Genomic DNA, 24,123 nt, shown 5'->3' with positions numbered 1-24,123 from the left:
ACAACGTACACTATAAAGAGGAATTATCAGTATGAAAGAAAATAAAAACTGTTCATTCCCATTATTAAGCTTTGAGTGTTTATTAATTTTATTCAGTAATTCCTGAAATGGTTATTATTTCATGTATATATATATATATATAAAATGAAAATTCTGCAAGTAGAAATAATAACGGCAAAAGGATGAATTCAATCAAACAATTACATGTGGGTGGACAATCTTTCCATTTGTTCATTTATTCCCAAACATAAAAGGTTCACTGAATATTCTTCAGCACAAGGGGGGAAATCTCAATTGCCTGTCAGGTCTAATGTGTATTGGGAGCGACAAGGCTTTATTATAAAAACATAGCGCTGGTAAAATTAAATTAGGTATTTGGTGGTAAATGTCACGTCCTTCTCTCTACAGGCTGTTATAATCTTTCACAGCAGGCTGTTCTGAAAAGCATTCACTAAACAATGAAGGGGGTGTGAAAGAGAGAAGTAGTATCACAATAAACAATGGTGACTCAACTCTGGTAAGATGCTTAAAGATGGATTGGTATACCAGCATATAACCAGGAAAACAAAACCATTAATGGGCCCACATCTTGTGGTTTAACAAGCGTCATTAAATAACACAGGGGACCATGGGGGAAACTGAAGAAATAAACATGTAACCATCTCATCTGTGTGTGCCTATCCATGGTGTCATGTAAACAGTTAGAACAACACAGTTTTTAAAGCTTTAAGGAGCACACTTCTCAGACCTCTTCATATTCCATGGTGACGATATTCGTGATGAAATGTGCCACACAGAAGTGATATTCTGGACAGCCTGAATTTAAATTTTTGGATGCGAGACATTAGTTCTGGTGGATTTGTACCTGAGTTTGTGTGTGTGTGCATGGGCATATTTGGGGGCAGGTCTTTGTCTGAAATGGGATAAAAATGATACCAGAGAACATCTGTATTTTCATTACTATAAGCAATTACATAATACCCTTCATTTCTGCAGTCTTGAAGTCATTTTTATCAGTTCAGAGAGAAATTTGCATCATTTGCATACCCGAAAGTACTGCATACAAATCCAGGGGGCTGGATATTTCTGGAGAGTACATGCAACTAAATGGCAATCTTTAGAGCTGGTGCTGATGTGGGTGATACTAACACATCTCTATGTAATGGGGCGATTATCCTCAAAAATGACATCATTACATCAGCACACCTTCTGCAAGTGTTATTCTGTAAGCTATTTTTTTTTTATCCATTTTCTTGATCAAAGTGTAATGTAAAAAATAAATGAATCAATGAGAAGAAAAAAATAGCCTGTCATATCTACTGAGCATGCACGTTTTGTACTGTGTAGTCAGGGGAGAAGAGAGTGCCCTCGATAACTGTGTGTTATCATTTCGAGAAGATCCTAATTGTATCTTGACGTGCCTTTAAAATCAAAGGGCTGCAGCATGGCTTTAAGCACGGTTTAGTGAGGACACGCAATGATGAATTAGCCACGTTTAAAGATTAGTCAGAGCTTCACTCAGAGGAATAGCATTGGATGACATGTTATTAAGCTGTAGTTAATAGCCTCTTGGAGTGGCGAGATGCGAGTTCTAGGCCGGGGCTGCTTCCTCCGGCATCACGGGGGGCCTCTGCCGAGAAACCCCGAGTGAGCTAATCATGTCAGGCGGAATAATGCTCCGGTCCAACACCCCCCGCCAAAGCAAACAGATGCAGTCAGCAGCAGCCTCGCTCCCTTTCATTATTAATGATCAAAGTTCAACTTGAATTAGCCACGTTGTCGAAGATTTATGTTTGCGGAGCACAAAACCTATTCGGCAGAACCTTCACACCTGTCTCTGGCTCCCTGAAAAATTTGGCTTTGACTTTGCCCTGAGGAGTGCTAACACCAACCTGACGCTAATCTCCGTGCTTGACCCCATTTCTTCTCTGTGCATTGGTCTCTCACTGAACTCGGTGGCACGGGAACAAAGGAGTAGGACCTAGCGACTGACATACTCCACCTGGACGACTTGTGAAAACAATACAGTGTCCTTCGATTTCCAGTCAGCACCCATGTTTGCCAGACAAATTGTTTTGCATGTTTGTTTGTATATTCAGGCTGAGAGGACTCTGAATTAATACTTTGAATTGGCTTTTTGCATGCACTGTTAAATGGAATATTCCTTTACAAATTCACGTCATGCATGTATGCTGCACAGCTGTGGGATTATGTCTTAATGCATGTCATTGTGTATTTCATCTAATGCAAATTAGAAAAGTTCAAAACTTTATATTTTAGCCAACAGAGGATGTTCTGCCTATCTCTCCCATGGGTTACATCACGATCAAAATGATCTGGATAATGTCAACTCCAAACATATGCTGTCATTGGATTAAGATTGAAAATTCAGATTTACAGGAAAGAGTGGTGGAAAAGGAGCTCATGGGATCAAAATGGAGAAGAAATGTTGTGCAGGCACTTTTTTGTTTTGCTTGAGTGATAGGTAATGTGGCCAAAAAATCATGTGTGCCCCTGTGCCACTAACAATGCATATAGCAATCCTGCGGTAGAAATTGGGAATTTGTGCTGAATATCGCCTGCTTGCGCATCAGTGTGGTACCCACAAACATCTGGGGAAAAGAAAGTTTCTGTACCTCTTCTGCAAAGGCATGGCTGACTGTGTAATTTCACAGCCAGTCAAAGTGCCCACAAAGGAGGAGGCGTGTGAAATTACAGCGTGATCTGAAAGAACCCTTCACATTCCCTCAAATCATTGGATCTTACCTCCCACAGATGGTTACGAGGACTTTGTGAACCAAAAAGGGCGGCCCTCTCAAATTCTCCAGGAACTACTTGTGAATGCCACATACTGGTTATTAGCAATGCCTCTATTATATAACGAATCCTAATTTAGAAATACTTGATCTTGAATTAATGCATATGAATTGTTTTAATGAAGTTTAGCTTGGTCTCTAAATGTGTTTTGTTTGTCAGGTGATTACACTGTATTTTCTATGGCTATATGATAACCACAGCTTTTAGCTCAATGATTGGTTTAGTGCCAATGTAAGTACCTTAATTCCTTTGCAATGACCGAAGACATAGGCAAGTCTTGCCAAGAAATCTAGGTTTATTACACTTTATCAAAAATATAAATTTCATCAGAAAGAAATTCAGGACACTTGAATCTTAAATCTGGCTAGCTGTGAAAATGCATATAATCCTGCTCTTATTACCATGAGGATTCTCTAAAAAGCAGGAACCTAATATTCGCTTGTGGATTAGCATATACCATATATATCATAAATCAGTCCCCTGATGACAATCAAACACATAAAAACAAACCGTACAATTTGAAAATCTGAACAACATTCACAGGAACTACAGAGTGGAAGCAAATGCTCACACGTTTCTCAAGATCTGATACATCTTGTGTATAACATTTTGATAGGGAATTCTGCATAGCTCATCTGTGTCTGATGTGTTTGAAGGGCGCACAGAGAACAGTGTGCATCTCACTTGAATAAATGACTGTCTTGTCAGGAAGAGGAGGGGGATCGGGATTGTTACGACAGCAGCGCCCTGCTTTGAGACACATTATGAATTCATGTCATAGGCAGCAGTGCAATGTAGTGGCAGAAGAACGGGTTGCAGATTCTAGTCCCATGAGAGTCACTTTTGTTTATTGGCAATTACCCTGAATGTCCAGCTGTATAAGTAGACAGTACATTAAAAAATCAGTCTCCCAGTATAAGGGTGTCCTCTTATCAAAAAATAACAATGATAACATTGATGTCATAAATACGTCTTCACATCTGTGATGAGAGGGGATCAAGGGTTAAACATGCTTGAGAAGTAACTGAAAAATGGAAACATCTCAGTGTTAAATGAAAATTAGGGTGACTGATTAAAACTACATACCCTCTTTAATTAATCACTGAACTTTCCCTCTCTTACCTGCCTTGTAAAAATGCTTAAAGTGTTACTACTGGTCATAGAATGTTAGTATGTCTGCTGCTGTCAGAATCCTGGTGTAGTGCTCTGAATAGTCTATAAACATTCCTGAAACAAGTGAATTCAGAATGACAGAAAACCATCCCCAGATCACCGGAGGTGGTAGATCAGAGGTGTCCACCAGCGATCCACCATTTGTTGTTCTTTGTTCCATCTGTATTATCAATTTCACTGGAACCATTAATTGGATTGGAGCTTGGATCATGTGCTGTTCCAGGTCTGGACCATCAACCTCCATAACCTGGAGTGGACACTACTCTTCAACACACAATGCAGATCATTTGTGCAGTGAACCGAAAGCTCACTACCCACCACAACATGTGCTCTCCCTGCAAACATGTCGTGAAGTATTTGAGTAAAAATGCAAGGCACCCCTATGGTAAATGTATCAAAATACATTTCCCAGGAAGTGTCAGTTTTACACTCATATAATGTACATGTGTAGGGAGTAGACAATCCTTTATGGATAACTTTACATAATTGCCAATTCTTCTCAAAGGCAAGTATCAAGTAAGAATGCACCAAATTACGTTTTAATGCAGCAACACCTATTTAACTACCTAGATACAATGGCAAAGTAACATATTTCAGTTGCTTACATTATCAGATAACAGAGGTGTGGGACTACAAGTCATGATCTTATGAAATGCTCATTGTCAAACATTAACAATGTGCTACAACTCTTAAAGTAGCAACTTAAATGATAGCAAATCAAAATTAATTTGCTAGGTACTGTGGCTACACCTCCCACCACAATAGATTCACCTTTGCTTGCAACCATTGCACTAGCTCAGTGCCCTGCCCTTCTGGGAGAAATACAGTATTTATGATTCAAAAAATGATAACCAGATGAAAAAATCACATTACTGGATTAGAAAAACACAAGTGGATGTGCCAAGTGAACAGAGATGAAGCAGGGAGAGGGAGTGATTAATATGTTGGTGCATCCAACCTCATGTGCACCCAACCTGTGCTTACTTGGATGTCAAAGAGACTTCATAAAAAATTATATTATTGAAAGAACCTTAATAGAAATACTGCCCATCCCTGCCTGTAGACAATACTTTTGCAAGGCCAGAGGTAACTATGGATGCTACTTTCAAATATCAAGGACATCTACACACTACAGCTATACAGGGCTGTTGTGATATAGAATGGGTCAAAGAGGTCACATTTCATGTGAATGTATTTGTCTAAGGAGTAAAGGGTAGAACTGGGTTTAATTAATGTGTGATGGCCAATAGATAACCCACATATGGACATATGCACAGCAGCACAGCAAAATCAGGGGTTTCGTTGGAGGATTTGCCTCTGCATGTTTATGGTAGTTTTAAATACTCACAAAACAGTGTGCTGGACACATTAAATATATCCTTTTTAATTTTTCAGTCAACGTCCCATCCCAAGCATAACAAATGTCGCAACAGTTGATCCACACTTTTGTTGTAATTTTTCATCTTTCATATGGACTGATTGTAGTTTCTCTAATTCTTACTTTTCTATATTTAAACTATATTTACCACATTTGGTTTTACATTGTTTTAATGGCTAGGCATGAAAACTAGTAATGGCACAGCACAGTTGTAAGGGAATAACTTTTTTATGCCTTTAGTTGTTTTAACAAACATCTTTTTATCATTTTCAGCTGTCTCTCCTCTTGTCTGTAGCTACAACACTGGCCTCTGAGTGTCTTAAAGGGGTGTGACCAGGTCAAATGAGGACTTTTAAACTTATCACTGCACTGTGGGAAATGCAGCACTTCGCATAAGGATCTTTACTGAGAGGGGTGAATTGTGCTTAATTCAATCTATTTTGTTCATCTGCGTGACATGTTCTGTTAACCAGTTACCCTGCTTTCAAAGAGAGCCATCAGATTGTATAGGATCCAAAGTACAATTGAAATGTATTTTTATTATTCTTTTCATTATAACTGCTGTTTAAATTGCACCGATAAGTACAAAATGGTTTGACCCAACCTTATACAAGAACTTTGTGTACATGTGTATTGTGAAAGAATGAATTTCTGATACTTGACCTCTGTTTTACACAGCAGTTGCTAGTAGAGGCTTAGAACGACTGTTGCTACTTTTGTTGTTTGTTATTTTTGGCCAAATGTATGTTAAAACCAAGTACATTTGACTACTGTATCTGCCTCCTGTGCCTGCTCAGACAAGTCCTGAGATAGTGAGATGTCGACACCTTGTCCCAGTTTGGTAACATTGTAGTTAATGTGTTCACTCTGATCCTGGAATGTTGTGGGTTCCACAGCTAGGTATTAGCAGAGGCTCCAGAAATGATAACCACTGTCTCTCCTGGCTTTGGGGCAAATGAGCCTGTAATAGCCTGGTGTCCTGGGGACCTACTTGCACATCAAGCTCTGACCCTGTGAGCCACCCATGCTTGGATACAGCTTGCCTACTCAATGTTGACTTCAGAACAAAAAAACATTATGAAAGATGCAAAACTGCATGGCTGCCTCACTGATACCAATCAGGAAAGGGGATAAAGGTGCATTCCAATGATGAGATGCATATTATTACAATTTTGCTGAATTAAATGTGTTAGAGGCTGTTTTTCTCTTTTCAATCTCAGCAACTTTATGATGATTATAGCCATATCATTTTTCCTTTTGTATCTCAGAATCTATATTTAATCAATTCTTGCTTTTTATTACCACACATCAATATCTTCAGCATCTACATCAAAACTCAAGATTGCTGAGGGATGTATAGATATGACCTTTTTTTCATTTTCAGTGTAATGAATAGTTCAAAAAGCCATAATGCACTGCATATGATTATATGAAGGAATGAAGGAACAAAATGCATTACAGATGAATTTTCTTGTGCTCAAGTACTCTCAAGTGCCTACAAACGATTCTACCTTGGAAGGATCTAAAGTGCCCCATATTTCTATATCAAATGAAGGGGACAAATATTGAGCTCAAAATTCTGACTAAAGAGACCCACCAAACAAAACAATTGGCCACGAAAGGATGCAAATTCCTACTAAAAGTTTTTTTTTTTTCACTGAGAATATATAAATTTGACAAGAGATGTTACATTTTGGCGTTGTTTCTCCAAAGTGTAGCTATGGCCTATCATCCCTGTGACAGCAAATGTTATCAGGGCCTATTGTTCTCACTGACAGAAATATCACAGAAAACGTCATGCTGTACATTTCCGGAGAATAATGGCCTGATTACCACTCATCAAGAGATCTGCCACCTGTCTCCAGCATCAGTCCACAATACCATGGAGCTGTCAATCATGTTGTCACAATGCCAAATTAGAGGGCACAAACCTCCAACTCACTCACACAGAGCAACAGCGACAATTTGGCAGTAAATTGCAGAACAAAAGGGGCATTCATGAAAGATTTGCTGCCATAATGTGAACTAAGACCAACTTTTCCCTAACGAGACAATTTGGAGGAAAGTTGTCACCAAAATGGTGACAACTGTTATGTAAGCTTGTTTGGACATTTTGTCATGTAAGTAATACTTGTCCAGATAGCTTTGTGAATATAAGTCACAGTGGTCATATACTGAGCATCTACAGAAATGCATGTATATGTCTGCCAATGTAACATGCACACTTTTAAATTTATTTTGAATTTAATTATTGATTATACATATTTTTGGGTGTCAGTTTGATAGGATCTGATAATTCATCATATGTTCAAGGGATCAAACTGGGATTTTGACCAAACTGGGAAACTCCCCAACTGTCTTTAATAACCAATGTGAGCCAGGCCCTCCTTTTGCTTATCTGAAATAATGTTTAATGATGTCATATATTGTCTGACTGGTTGCTCTAGCCACACCATTGTCCTTCAAAAGTACGGTTTTCCTTGTGCCTCTCATGTGTAGATCCTAACAGCTCTCTTTTTGGCCAGCAGCCAAAGAATAGATGGGTGATGTCTTGTTCTTCATGGAAGCCCAAAAGAAGTGACGGGAAGATAGAGACTTGCACTTAATCAAGCTCATACTTAAATTGATTGCATACATATATTAAGAAAATGGACTCCCTGCCTAAACGATTCACACAAATGGAAAATGTTTCATCCCTTACTACACACCTGAAATTGGAAATGTCACGGCTAATGAATTTAAATGTAATTTATTTAATATCATGCCCCGTGCTGGCGGTGTCTACAGTATGTCATGTTACATCCCCAAATTCCAAGGTATCAAGCACTTTCCTAGAGCAATGGCTGCTTTTGACTGCTGTCACTGGAGGTGCCACAAACTAACATCTATTAATTGTCAGATGTCACAGTCCGGTGTACATCTTGTTTCGTTTACCATTTATGACAAAATGCATTAATGACAAATTTGTCAGTGTCAGAAACCCTTACACTGGCACTGAGGATTTCTACATTGAATTCAATTCATTACCATGAACCTTGGAAGCACGCTGGGCATGCTATACCAAACTCTCAAACAAACAGGAAGAATTTAATTACCTTACTTTTGAGGACATGCATACTTGGAGGTGGGAAAGGGGGTGATTGTCATGATTGAATGTGAGAACTGTTCATAAATGTCACTTCTAGACAGTATTTAAGCTTTCGCGACAGCAGAGGCGTTCCTGGCAAGGCTAAAACCATCCCTTACATCTTGTGCCTTTCATTAGGGCTCCCACATAAATGTCAACTGAGATAACTCTGCATAGCCAGCAACATTAACCCACCCTATCAGCATAGACCTGCATGCATGTTGGTTTTCTGACAAGTGTTTTCATACCTACCAACTGCCATATATTGTGGCTAGCTCATGTCCATCTAGGGTGTCAGTAACTACAACTAAATTAAAACTTACTTCTTCTATTGCAGATCCTCGGGTGCGGTTCAATAACAAATAGAGCAAGCCAAACAAAGCAATTATGAACTAAACCTACATATTTATAAATTACCTAAATGGTTACAAAACAAATGTGGCAGCCTGCTTTTAACAATCTAGCGTAAATCCATTTCAACTGCATTGTGGTTGGACTCTGAAGCACTTTTCAGCCACAACATTTCTTATTTGTTTCAACACATTCCAGCGAAATCAGATATGTTCCTGGAAGGAGTGAGCGAGTATTTAAATATCTTGATGATATTAGAAAACCTCTCAACTGTGCTGCATTGCCTGCAGCATATGAGTCACTCTGAAACTGCATCAGTTTAAATTGGCTGACTGCTACTTCATTAACACGCTCTGCGCACACATACTGCTCTATAGCCTCTGCTTGAATGGCCTCCAGACCAACAAACCACATACTGCTACTTGCTCCTCTAAGTGTGAACCAGGATTCAATTTTTTTTCCCAAAGCCCAGAGCCTGAAAATATTTTTTGAAACAAAACTGTACCGTCTCAATAGGAATTCTTAATGTCCCAGTGCGGAACTGTTCTTTTTATTTATTTTGTTTTTTTTTTTTTTCTATATAATAATGTGCACTGCAACAATACAATATGTAGCCTATATTTTTATTGATCAGTTCTTAGCACAAATGCATGGAGCATTGCTTTGAAATATGAACTGACGTTCTGCCAGTCCGGAAAAAAAGGTTTATCAGTTGGAAATTGAGTTATTATTCATATTCTCTCATTAGCCTTATGGGTAACATAGGTCTGACTGATCTGCCTGGTAGTAAAAGTAGATGTGGTTTGTGTAATGACATTATAATCTTCCCACACAGGCTGAGGTATGAATTCAATATTTTTCATACTTAAAGTAGGTGTCTAAGAAATTTTCAGTGAGGAAGTGACATATATACGTTTGTCAATAAAGTAGTATTGGCATTGTTGGCTATAAATAAAAATGCTTCAATCTTAATTGATAATAATTAAATTAAAATTCATATTTAAAATTATTAAAATTAATATTCAGGACTATGATGTCGGAATTTTACATCACTGTAAATTTTCATTAGTCATGGTAGATTTAAGGGTGTGCTCTGATTCTGGAGGCCCTGTTACCTAGGTCAGTGCAACAACTGGAGATGGAAGCAAAAGTGGGGGAGTGAGAAGGCGGCAGACAGTGACACGCTATTCTGTAGATAAATTTTAGCCACTGATGCTGAGCAGTGAGCTCCAGCAGAGAAGCATGGGGATCCATTGTTACATTGACTCATTTATATGCAATACAAAAAGGGGCATTACCCTCACCTGAAGGGATGGGCTTTTCTTGCCTTACATTGTGATGTCAGTGTTCTTGAAAATCAAATTGCAAATGCTCAGAAATCTATGAGTTTTATGATGTAAATTTCAGTCATTAACTACAAACCCTACAAGGTATTGTACAGGATACACCCAAACTACTTTCCTCAATAGCTTTTTCTTTAACACTATACAAACAATGCATAGCGCATAGCTCTACTCACATTAACATGTACAATTATTGCCAGATTAGGAAAATGACATCCTACCTTTTATTGAACTGTGTCTCCACATTATGGTGGGCTCCGGTCTTCCAATAGCCAAACACATCAGAGTGACGTTACTGCCCTCGTTCACGGTGATGTCAGTGGATATGTTTGTGATCTTTGCTGGAACTGCAGGAGAATATGCATAAAGTGCACACAAAAAAACACAAAAGAATCAGTTCAGCTGCAAGACAAACATACCTTTAAGATCTTGCAAGATTAATACTACAGATCATTTTTAATGAAATTCCATCGGCACCCTTTAAGTAAGTCATTAGTGACTGTAAGTGAAGTGTAATGAGTATCTTGACATTGGGAACAATACGTTTTAATATTTGTCTAGACTGTTATACTAAGGACTTTGCTCCTCATTGACCTTTAAATAATCTACTAACTTGACCACTGATCATAATGAATTTATAATATTCATTTACTGGTGCACAACAGGCATATTGCATAGAGTATTTTCATATTTTAGTGAATGTATGTTTTTTTGTGAAAGCATGTCATGTTATGTGTACACAGAACCTTACACCTGTTTCATCATTTTTCTACATGTCTTTCCTTTACTCATTTTGGGGCCTGATTCAGATGTGAGATATGCGTGCATAAATTCCACTTAAGTGCTTCTGTGGACAGTTGCACATCACTTAAGCTCCTATGAGAGGGATGTGAGTTTTGGGTTGAGTTTGGCCAAAATGACAGGGTGACTCATTCTCCAAGATATGTATATTCTAACTTGACACTTACATCCATTTTCTCTCCTCAACCCTTCTGCACAGAAAAAGGCTGAGTTCACTGCCTATTTTCACTGAGGCTAAACTCAGTGAAAATAAACATCCACGCAGTTTCTATTTGATATTTGATTGATTTTGCTTTGGAACAAATTCAGATCATTTCATAACCCTGTCTAATTAGTCAATAATTATCAATACACTTTTGAACATTTAGCTCTTTTCCAAAATTTAGTACCATCAGAAAATAAAATCTACCCACACCTATTGCTATTTGTTAAAGTATCTCCTTATACTTTAGTGCAATGTCTTTTTGTTTCAAGACTGCTTTATAGTCAATTCAGCTACCATCATGCCCACCTCAGTTTTGGGAGACTGATGGTGGGGATGCGGGTGTCACTTCCACAACTTCCTAAAACCAAGCAAACACTTGAGCCATTACATATCCTTTATATTTTATGATGGCTGACAAGTTATAATCAAAGTTGCACAATTCAGACAAGTGACTTGTGTTTTGTTTTTTTTTGTTTTTTTAAAGTAAATAATGTTATTCACTAAATGAGAAGTGCCATCTTGCATGGGTAGTATGTGATTGCTATATAAGAATGCATTTTTGTAATTACACATAGAGTTGAGTTTAGGTTGAGTTTATCACTTAGGATGGGGTTGTAGATACATAAGTCAACAGTTTTACTCATGTACTATATTGCTGTGTGCCCACTTCATAAAGGATCACATTATACCCTTTACATAGTAAAAATTAATTGAGCATTACAGTGCAATGCATTTACATGTTCTGTATTACTGACAAATAATCAATCACTTGTAATGAAAAAACTGTGGGATCACAAAAATCATTCCAGTACTAACACTGCTTAGACATTCTGCAAATAAGCATATATGCGCATAAGAAACATTTTGTGCTCACTCACAACATGCAATATGGCATCCAGTCACGTGCAACAATGCTACTTCAAATTTAAATATGGTTGCTCTGTAAATTTCATGTTCCTACCACAGTATCATTTATGGTGCAAAAATATTTTGAGAAGAAAATGTCCAGTTTAGTTACAAGCCTGTGTGCGTTTTAACACACTGAAAAAAGAACGCTTCCTGGTAATGAAAATGATCACCTTCTTCAGGCTTATAATTGTCTTTTTCAAACCAGCCAGAGATGCAGCTGAGAAATGTAACATTCCACAGTCTATACAGCCTATGATTCCACAAGGCTGAGAATGCTTCAAGCGAGAGGGAAGAAGACAGAAAACAAATGTGCAGTGACAAGGCACCAACCACTGGAGTGCGATTTGTAGCCTTCACAGAGCCAACTATAATGGTGACCTGAAAACAGCACGAATCAAATTATTATCTTATAACTGAAACAATTTAGTTGAGAACATTGAATGTGTCACAACACTGTAGTCATACATTTGCCCAGTAACAAATACCACGAATATGCCTGAGGGCACTTCCATCTTCCATATCATCCATCAAATCCATTACATTCATTTATTGGTAATTCCACTTTTAAGAGTTGTCCTGCATGGATGTGATTCTTAGCATTGAAATGCACTGTATTAATGGGGCATAAAATGGAAACTGCATCTGACAGCTCATCATAACTGTAAGGTTGAATGTGTCTTGGGGAAAACACTGTATAACTCTACAGTCTGATTAACCTACGAATTAGCTGGCTATCTGAGCACTGATACTTATATGTTTATAATGACCATTTGTGTCACATTAGAGAGAAATAGAGAGGTATACTGTAACACATACCCCCACAAAACCCAACCTCCTCCTACACACATATCCATCCCCGCAATGACATAAAATGTTTTTCTCAAAATAACATTTGCATATTCCAACACTAAAGTAGAGAGTTTGGCCTTTTGGCCATCTTTAGTCTGTGTCCCTAACTGTGAGCAGTTATGTTACATGATGATTGTAAACAACATTTTCCCTCAATTGTAGAACCTGCTGAAACCATGAACTATTAAACAAACATGATCAAATAAACATCACCTTGCTAGGTTAAGAACATAACACATTTTGGACATACAGGTCCAGTTGAATCTGGGCCTTTGTTTCAGCCAATGGGATTTGGGGGGGTTTATTATAACTGTGAATTGGTAAAGAGACATTTTAAAAGGGATTGTTCTGAAAGGAATTCAGCTACACAGCAGCAGTGCTCATACAAGAAATCTATTTAAAAGCTTCAGGATCAAGGCGCCTATAGTCACCTGTGTCCCTAAATCAGACATCAGTCAAAAAGACAGACATTAAAGGACCAGGCCAGGGACATTAAACAGACCCTCTTTCCTCTTGATCATAAAAGACTGGACCACAGTGATACCTAAGAAGAAACTACTGGTGACAGTGGTTGGGCATGGAATTTAGCTCTGTTTATAAGACAAGACATATCAACACAGCCAAAATGCGTTGCCTTAGCAGGCTCCTACTCCTGTATATCCTGGCCCTTTTGCTTCCCACAAAGGAAATGAGATGGGGTCTGTCTGGAACAGTGCAATAATGAGGTGGCAGTCCTTGATGCCAATTCGGCGGTTGCCAGGAGATTCGAAGCTGCTCCTTTGCGGAGGCTGATCACACTGTAGATTCAGAACTGCGGGACGTGTCAGTCTTTTCATTACAACACAGCAAGGGACGGTGCTGGAAATTAATTTTGAAACACAAGAGAAGCCTGTGGATACGGGCGGCAGCTTTTCTAGTGTTTGTTTGAAGCAGCAACCAAAAGACAGCCTGCTGCACTTTGCAAGTATATTCCTATTACCATTTCTCAGATGTGGTTTGCAAGTACTGGCAGGGGCATAGTGTGTAGTACAACTGAATGGGAAAAAAAAACCCTGAATGTGTATGTCTCTCTCTCTCTCACACACACACACATTCAGTTCTTTTAAAATATAGCATAATAATGCATCTGTGAAGAGCAAACAAAACTGAAAAAGAAAATTAAAAGTTTTTGGCAATTTTCAGAGACTAGTTCCATCTCAAGAAAGAACACAATGGAATTTTTTCTAAGACAAAACAGGTTAGGAAATAACCTGTAAATTATTTCTATTCCTAATATAATTATCGATAGAATAATGGCTAATGGATGTCACCATGCAGAAAGCTGTAAGGGTAGCTAAAAAGCAGTTGTACCTTTGTTCTGAGGCACTGCGAGAAACATGTTTTTTGTTCAAGTAAAATTGCAGTGATACTAGTAGTGGTTGCTTAATGTATTTGAGAAGGACTCACACGGGATTTTTTTCAAGTAACAAGTAAGTCAAGTAACAAGAATCACAGCTTGGTGTTGTGAGGTTGGATTCCTGGATAGAAAACTGCTTTTGTATGCTTCAGCAAGGTGCTTTACCTTGTGTGTCAGTATCTACTAAATATCTACTAAGTATATTCATTTTACCTTCTGGAATAAAGCTCAAGAAATGCGTCAATAAATGCACACCTTTCTGAACAAAAAAACTTGCTAAAAACATGACTAGATTTTTTTCTTTCTAATGCAGCTGCTACTGTTTCTGAATATTGAATATGAATAACAAAACAAATGGGCAATTTGGCATTTTCTGTGCTTCACACAGGGATGTGCTGATATTCTGGCAGTATGGTAAACCTTTTCTATTTCAAAAGGCAATAATAACATACAGTTGAGCCTGGAAAACATTGCACTTCCATGATGTTAATGTTTAATGACCATCAGATGTGGATGGCATGCTCAAAACAAGTCAAGCTTATCAGCAATTCCTGATGTATTTTAGCTTTTTTTTAACCATTGGTTCAACCATCCACATCAAAGCATTATTTTGACTCTGGTCTATCATCTATAATTGATGTGCCCAATTCTGTCATCTTGGGTGTGTTGCCAGTTGAAGTTAGCTTTGTTGTTGGTGTTGTTGTTATATACATTGTGTGTGTCTCAATATCATTGGACTAATATTGATTAACACTGCCTGTGTGTACTGCGAGAACAAATACTCTTTATCACTTCCACATTGTTTTATATTAATGATAATGCTGCCACCTCATTCAAACTTCAGATATGACAAAAAAGATTCTAATTTCTATTATGAAGGAAAATTTAGTAGGTAGCTGGTTAGATAAATACTTCATTATCAGATTATCAGCTATCACTTCACAGTTACAGGAGCACAGCAGCTTGTGTGAGCTGGGAAAACCTTCCATTTGTCACTTTTTATACACAGCCATGTTATTCTAGTATATAGTAGGTACTGTATCTAACTGGCTAACAGGTGGAAAAAGAGCATTTACTGAATTAGAGCAATTACTGAAATCACTATGGTTAAAATTGACTTTAAACCCTGCACATATAGCTAGTTAGACATCCAGCTACCTATCTAGCTGGCCAGTTAGACAAAGATTTCAGTCGATAACCTCAAACTAGCTGGCAAGCCAGTTTTCCTCCACCAACCATACAGGCTAGCTGTTCCCCTCCTGACTTCACACAGAATCAGTGCCTGGACAAGCCAAAGTTTCTATAACATATATATCTACAATAAAGAGAACAATGCTCTACTTTAGCATCTTTAATTGAATTATATCTAATACTTTGGGCCAGATCCAGGTACAGTACAAACAACTTTGTGTGTATAGTGTGTGTACAGTAGTTCTGACAGACATTATGCAATAAATTAATTTGTTGGAATTTGTTCTTACTTGCAAACAAAGTTTACGACAGCTCCAGACCACTCATATCATATATGCAGTACAAGCCATGCTTTTTTTCCATTCTGTTAAAAATTGTACAACTATCAAATTTATATATGAACAAAATGACCATTCCCAGTTCAAATGCATAACACAGAATTCAATTTGCAATAAATAGATAAAAATACTATCTAATCTAATTAGTAGGCTTATACTGTAATCAACATACTTGTCAAATTATAATTACAAATCTATTGTGTAGGTGACACAGGTTACATGCTGAAGAGGATTTGATTCTGCACTTACATGCAAACACTGAACTCAGAGCTTACCACAAGTGTGTCAGTTAAGAGAAATAAACTGACCTTCATTGGCATTATTCACTTTATATACAGAGCTTTGTGCTGAAACCCTGACTGATGACACTACTGGTCAACTTGCAGAAACCACAGAAGATTATGTACAAGCACATATGCTCACTTGCTCAGAGATGGAATGTACTATTGGTGTGCTAAAAGACTGGTGAAAGTGTTTAGCAACATCAGACAACACTCGGTACACAACAGAGAATGTATGCAAGATCATGTTGCTTTGCTGTGTCCTCCACAATATGGCTATGAAACATGGCATTCATTCACCAGCAGATGAACAGCAATGAGAGGAGCCTGAATTGCTCAATAGAATAGGGCTAAGTTTCAGACTCTCTTTGAATCAGATTATGAATTACATGTAACCATGTACCTTTTTACCCCCGGTCTGCATTTGTAAAGTCTACTCCTACATACTTCATATGTGTCGAATACAAATTTCATTGTTATACAGAACAGATCTAAAACTTGATTTAGATATTGGAGTTCTTTCAAAGTCATGCTTCTTTTGACCACTGATTTATTAAAATACTTGAGACTTCATTGCTTACACCATGAAATATATTGCATCCATTTCTGATATTTTTTTATAACTCTGAATCAGAGAAAATATTTTTCTTTTTTCCCTTTCAGCAGCATTTTGGCTATACTTGCGTCTTGGAGGTCAGAATGTCCTTGTATGGCATTGTTGGGGTTTTTACAAGCATCTCATTTACAAACAGTTGGGACTCATCGTCATATGAACAAGAACAAAATCGAGTGTTTCCACAAATTTCAGGAATGCAATGTAGCTTTATTGTCCCAACTCTTCCCAAGAGCAAAATTTGTATGTTTCTACAAACATTTTGATGAATGAGCCCTCCAAATCTACTTTCAAATAATTAACTAATTAACTACCCAAACAACTGCAATAATAAGCAAACAACTTTGTTGACTTCCACTGCTCATAACCTACTCCCAGGTGTTCATTATCTTGTGAGCTAAAAACAGCAGCTACACAGTATTGCAAATCAACAATAACCAGCCATTCTTCTGAAGCCCATCAGCATGTTTCATATCACATTCATGGGCTCACACGGCCAGCTAGTTCCTGTATTACATTCTCAGCCATGTCAAACATATAAGCATTTTTATAGCGTGAATACATCATTAACTATTCACGCATATATTCATAATTTCACTTTGTGTTGAGACACAGTTGGTACTCAATTCTCCATATGATTCTTGAACTTAGTGTTTCCATCTCCCCTTTGTTGGTGAAACAATTCTGCATCACATTATATCAAACCGCCTCATCCACTGCAACAAATTCAGTGATTGAAAAAAGGTTCGCCAATTTCTTACAATCAGATGCAGTTGCAGAAATGAATTGAGCCTGAAAAACCCTCTGTCAAGTTTCTGTCAAAAGGCTACCCCAGAGAATCCTTTGTGTTGGCTCCTGAGAAGGTATGCAGCAGAAACAGACACACTCCGCAACAACTAAAAATGAACAAGAGAAAGTTATTTTTACTGTACATACTCTACAAAATGCACTCCCGTCAGGCATGAAATATGCAGTATTGCCAAGAATGTTATGAGCAATAAAATTATAATGCTAAAATTATAAGCTTTTTTTCCTTATTGCAGAGCAAGGAAAAATAAACACCAAAAACATGTAAACACCTATAGCTTTGTTTTAATATTATAAATTTACTGTGATATTTATGTTGTTTACAATATGCAGGAGATGCTTGCCATGCAAGAGATTTGAGATTCATTTCAAATCTCTGAATGGAATTCATTGCGATTTAAATATTCACACCAGGTTGCACTCCTTATTTCCCATTTCCCTCTCTCTTCCCAGTCTGTGGACCACTCTGCCAATCCATATGCTCTCATGTTTGGAATATGTCTGAAACATGCCCGTTGTGATGACACATACTGCAATTTTTGATGTAACGGTCATTTTGTAATTATGTTCAGTCAGGCAGATGGGCATGGTACTCTCATTACAATATTGTTTTGAATACAGTATACATTCTTTAATGGTATGTAATTCTATATAAGCAGTAAACATTTTGTTAAGAATTAATAAGAATGTAGTATTAAATACAATTTAAAAGCGAAGCACACTGATACTACTTTTTCTGTCATCTGAATTCCTTAACAATTATGATGAAATTCAAACAAAACATTCAGAACATTCATCTTCACAAAACATTTGAGCTTTTGCAGCCACCAGTGCAGGGGTATAAAAAAGCATCGACTCCATACAAAGTGTTCTCAATCCATGTTCCTCTGGTAAACAATTTTGTTTGAAGACATAGAGGCAAAGCCATCAGTCATCATTTTGCTACAGAGCGCACCATGTGCAGACATCATTAACAACCCCAACATCAATGATGTGGCGCATCCGAGAGCAAAGGTACAAACTAACAGCAGAGAGATACCTGGGCAGGCTCAATCACTACTGCATACATCACTTCCACGCAAAAGCCTGATATACATGTGCTTCCTTGCATACTTCAAACACAAAACTCTGACTCATACTGTGGTTAACTTCATTTGAATTGCTAACTTCATTGCTGAGCAGACACCATTCTGTAGGGTGAAAAATCACAGGTATTATTGCCAAAACTGGATAAACACTTAAGCAAATCCGGTGCTCCATCCAAATTTCAAACTCAGAACTACAAGCTATAGTTGCACGTTTTGATTGCTGCCTTTGTAAGCTCTGTGTGAGGTTGATTAAAGATAGCCCACACCATTGCACAAAAAAAAAGTTCAAAGGTATCATTCACTCTCACACTTGAGCACTTGAGTTTGTTACATTTTATAAAATAAGTTTTGTGTGTAACTTTTTTATTTGACTTTTAGAAACCCAGGTAAAAATAAAGTACATTTTAATGTACTAAAAATGTACTTTAACAGCAAGTACATTTCTAGCACATTATTGTTTTGTGTGCTAAATATAAGTGCAATATATATTAGTAATGTACTAATTACAAGTACATTTCTACCTCAACAGTACTTCAGTGTACTTAATATAAGTACATTAATTAGCACTAATACTTAAATTGATATTTAGTGCATCCAGATAAAGTATACTACCCCAAAAATATACAGAAATGTTTTATTAGTGCATTGAATGCTTTAAATATAGGTTAAATTTTAGTGGATTTTCATATATGATTATCAAGTGTACTTAATGGCTTGCTTTTAAGAAATTTACTTTTCTCACACTTTCAAAAAATGTTTTCAAGACATTGTTAGCATAGCAGTTTTGAAGTGCACTTAAATGTATTAATAATTAAAATGCACATTTTAATTAAGCAGTTTATTAAAGCATACTAAAAATAGTACACTTTGTTGCACTTTACACTTTTTTTACTTTTTTACTGGTACACTAGTTTACTTTTGATATACTTTCAAGAAGTACACTTAGAAAATAGTTTACTTATTCAACACTTTATACTTTTAAGTATACTACCGAATAGAAAAAATAGTATGCATTTATGCTGGAGTAGGATGTAAGTTTACTTCCATTATACAACCAAAACAGTTGAAATACTTGTACAGTAGAGGTTACTTTTTTGAGATTCAAGTATTCATGTCAAGGAAATTCTATTATGCACTACATACTGAAGCTTTTTTGTTACTGAAGCTGTAACCTTTATTACTGCCAAATCATTATGAAGCCGTATACTCTTACTGTATGTATTGTGTGTATGGAACATACAGAAAAGTAAGATGAAACATTTAGTAGGCCTATTGATTATATTTTTTATTGTTCCACATTTTGTTAAAAGCAGACTGAAAGCCCCAGACAGACAGGAATGTTTTTGATTTATTTATTATTTGTGATATATTATGTCAGTGGTAATCATACAAAAACGCAACATTATGTGAACGAGCTGGCTATTTAATACTACTGGTTTAATCAATTCCCGCTGCCTCTGTCAGAGCTGGTGTCACGTTCATGCGCATGCGCACTGTAACGGACGTTAACTGCATTTTGATGCAAGCACCCCTGTAGCCAACTATGAGGTCGCTGAGGTCTGGACCTCGGTCATTTTTTCCCTCTCAGGCTGACGTCTTGCATTATATGTGTGTGTGAATCATTATGATTTTATTTTGTGAACGAAAGTGTTTTGACATCATTATAAAAACCCCCACCCGACGCATCTATTAGGCTAATGTTAGAGCATAGCCTAGGCAGAACAGTCAACAAATCTGAGCAAATTCTCTGTAGGCCCTATGGTCGTATCAATCCACCAAATAAGACTTATTTCGGCAAATTAGAACTTATTCCTCAGTGATAAGCGACCGTATTTCTGTCACATCTGATAGTCAGAGGGAGAAGAACAACGAGAGCCTACCAGCAGTGAGTAACATTTTAGTGTCTACTAACTAGTGTGTCCTCTTTTTTGAAAACCAAAATATGGTCACTCTAGGTAAACATTGACGTTACATATTTACCATGTTCACATATCTGTTGAACTGGTCCGTTCACTACCTGTGGGACAGCAGCGCTTCCGAATGACATTGTGTCATTTTGTATCAGCTAAACGTTATCAAGCTAGCTAGCTAGCTAATTAGCTAGTGTTAGCTAATGTAATCTAATGTTAGCTAGCTAGTTAGCTAGGCTTGCTAGCTAATGCTCACTGTTATCAAACGCTAAATATAATACTGCATTGTATGGTTTACTAATTGACAAAAATAATTCAGGAAGAACCTGCCTAAAAGTTTTAGAAAAACTGTGTTTGCTGAGGAAAGAGTGGGAGAGAGAGTGGTGGCAGGCAGCGCGTAGCTCTGTTGCCAAGCAACAGTGGGGCACAACTGCCACACATCTCTGAGGCTAGCTTGTAACGTTAACCAAGATGTAACAACCTCATCAGTAATGAGTAAAGTACAGCACTGGTTGACTCTACTTCTTGTCAGTGTGATTTCATCTTACAGCACTGGCTAGCCTCATAATTCGACAGCTTTGAAGATTAATATTACCTGTACAATGTGGTCCAGCAGACTTACTATATGTTGCTATATCAACTAACTTACAGTACTCAAGGTTAACTAGCTAAGGTTGGCTAGCTAATGTCGGTCACCTCAGGCCACTGTCTTTTTGGACCCATTCATGTCCATAACAGAAACATCTTTGCTCACAAGAAGGGACTAGCCCACTGATTTTACAGGAATGGTTCAAAATGCCTTAAAAGCGAGTTGGTGATAAGAAAGAAGGGATGTTTGTTTAGCCTACATTTTTGGTACACAATAGCCTATTAGAATTACATATTTTCTTGGGAAAAAAGTACAAATGTAAAATTATAAAATAAATCCACTCTACTTATGCTTCTGGACCTCAGTTAACATTTTGCCCTGGCTATGGCCCATCATGCAAGCACAGTCAGTCAGACTAATGTTAGGTTACAGTCCGTGCAAATTATCAAGCATTGACAATAGTCAATAGTATTGGCGGTGGGGAACCCATATCAAATTCTGCTTAGGGCCCCATAAAGGCTTAAGTCAGCCCTGGTTTTTCCACATACACTGATAGACACACATTTCATTTTGATCATATCAGGGCAGACTGCAATTTTTTTTCCTTTCTTTCTCACTTTGTGTATGAAGCTACTCTTTATGTTTACTTGTACATTTTGACATATTGGCCTGCTAGATTTCACAAATTCCTCAACTAGCACACAGCAGTGCTTCATACAACCACAGATTACAGGGTTTTCATGTAAGCACATCCACTTGAAAATGACTAAATCAACTATTGAGTCAATTGTACCATCCATCAGTAGTAGGGTCTAGTACCACGAGAAAGTTATTCTTGTTTTTTTTGTGCGTGGGTAACGGAAGTGACATTGCTAATCATCTCAAATTTTTTCTCCTCCAGCCGTTGTCTTCTGGTAGTTTTTGAATCTATGGTGTGCACCATGGCGTTTGTTTTGTATTTCTTTCAAGATGGGTCTGTGGAAGTGGGAAGAACTGATTTAATGAGTGAAGATCAGCAACGCATCTCTGGTAAAGAAATAACGGAATGTCCATATCTGGAAGGGGACGACTGGTGGGTGCAAGTAAGATGGCGCAGTGCGGGCAAAACAAAAGGCAACGCATCTAACGCTGCAGAATATCTTGTCAGGATTCTTATGCTAAGCGGTGAGTTCATTTTTTAGCTGATGATGACAGAAAGTTTGAGACAACCAGTTCCTTAAAATTCTTTTTGACCTAATGGACCTATCTAGAAAGCGAGATAACGTTTGAGCTATATACACTATATGGACAAAAGTATTCGGACGCCTGACCATTACATTGTAATGACACTGTATTCAAATACATATACTTTAATATGGAGTTGGTCCCCCTTTTGCAGCTATAACAGCTTCCACTCTTCTTGGAAGGCTTTCCACAAGATTTTGGAATGCTTCTGTGGGAATTTGTGCCCGTTCATTCTGTAGAGCATTTATGAGGTCAGGCACTGATGTTGGACGAGAAGGCCTGGCTCGCAATCTCCGTTCCAGTTCATCCCAAAGGTGCTCGATGGGGTTGAGGTCAGGGCTGTGTGCGGGCCAGTCAAGTTCTTCCACACCGAACTCATCAAACCATGTCTTTATAGTCCTTGCTTTGTGCACTGGGACACAGTCATGTTAGAATAGAAAAGGGCCCCAACTGTTGCCACAAAGTTGGAAGCATAGCATTGTCCATGCTGAAGCATTAAGATTGCCCTTCACTAGATAAGGGGCCTAGCCCAAACCCTGAAAAACAGGTGTGGCCAAATACTTTTGTCCATATAGTGTAGGTTTATATCTATCTATATAGCTTAGATATATAAGGTTAAACTCTAGCTATGTACACTGAAATTGACCCAGATGTTCCATAGATGTTCTAATGTTAAAAGAATGCTGTCTGTATAAGTTCTGTCAACATAACATTAACTACAGCTAACACTACGGTAGCTATTGTTATAACAGTAGTCTCTGGCATAACGTTAACTTGCCAGCTAACTAACGTATATTGCCAAGTAGTAATGTTAGCTATAATGCCTGTATGCCATGTTTGTGTGTGTTCCTTATTTTCAAGATGTTTTGACTTTACCTTGTTAACTGTTTTTTTTTTTTTTTTTAACAGACAACTACAACCAGCTCTGTGAGAAATGGGATCAGTTCATCAAAGGAGAAGACATTTGGACATACGGACCCAAAAGGAGAATAAAACCCAACAAAATGTTTGATGGAGAAGAAGACCGACCAGCAAAAGTCAAAAAGGTATTTTTCAAAAGGGATCAATCTACCAGCAACATAATATTTGAACGTGTTAAATAAATCATTCTAGTGTAATTGTTAGTCATTGACAAATTAAATCCAGTGGTTTTATTTAAAATTTTTATTTACAATAATGTAATTATTTTATTCTGTTTTTAAAGAGCAAAAAGGAACGCTGCCATGAGAAGGAGGCAGCAAACAAAATGATTGAAAGCTTAAAAGAAGAGCTGATGGTGCAAAGGAAGCGCACTTCTGATCAGCAAGTAAGCATTACCATGTTATTACCTTTTTGAATGGATAGATTGTATGCTGGCTACATGATGAATAGTTTAGTGGAGTTGCTTGGTGTGTGAGCTTTGTTGAAACTACTACAGTACTGTACATTTGTGTTGTACTTTTACAGTTACTCTGAATCAGAGAAAGAGGAGGACTCAAGAAGGAAGTTAGGGCAGGAGGTAAAAAGGCTAACAGAGGAAAAAAAAAGGCTGAAGGAACAAGTTGTCACACATATATGTGTGTGTGTGTGTGTGTGTGTGTGTGTGTGTGTGTGTATGTTTTGTATACAGCAAGAACACTGCACCTCTCCTGCACACAGATCCTGAACGTTAAAATGCAGTATGCTGGCTGCATGTGCCACTATTTTAAAATGTAGTCTATGCATTCCCCCTAGTCTAATACTTTTACTAGTAG

At 37.6% G+C, this 24,123-nt stretch overlaps 1 protein-coding gene across 2 annotated transcripts in view; it reads right to left on the bottom strand.

The window, feature by feature from the left end:
• Positions 1-24,123, bottom strand: part of opcml (opioid binding protein/cell adhesion molecule-like) — a 335,174-nt gene that overhangs the window by 34,895 nt on the left and 276,156 nt on the right. For both annotated transcript variants that reach the window (XM_036524561.1, XM_036524560.1), the window contains one exon: positions 10,411-10,536. In XM_036524561.1, coding sequence (XP_036380454.1) covers positions 10,411-10,536 — 126 coding nt within the window. The remainder of the gene's footprint in view (positions 1-10,410; positions 10,537-24,123) is intronic.

This window comes from Megalops cyprinoides, chromosome 3 (genome assembly GCF_013368585.1).
Source record: "Megalops cyprinoides isolate fMegCyp1 chromosome 3, fMegCyp1.pri, whole genome shotgun sequence".
Taxonomy (NCBI): domain Eukaryota; kingdom Metazoa; phylum Chordata; class Actinopteri; order Elopiformes; family Megalopidae; genus Megalops; species Megalops cyprinoides.
This window is presented reverse-complemented; position numbering and strand designations above follow the sequence as displayed.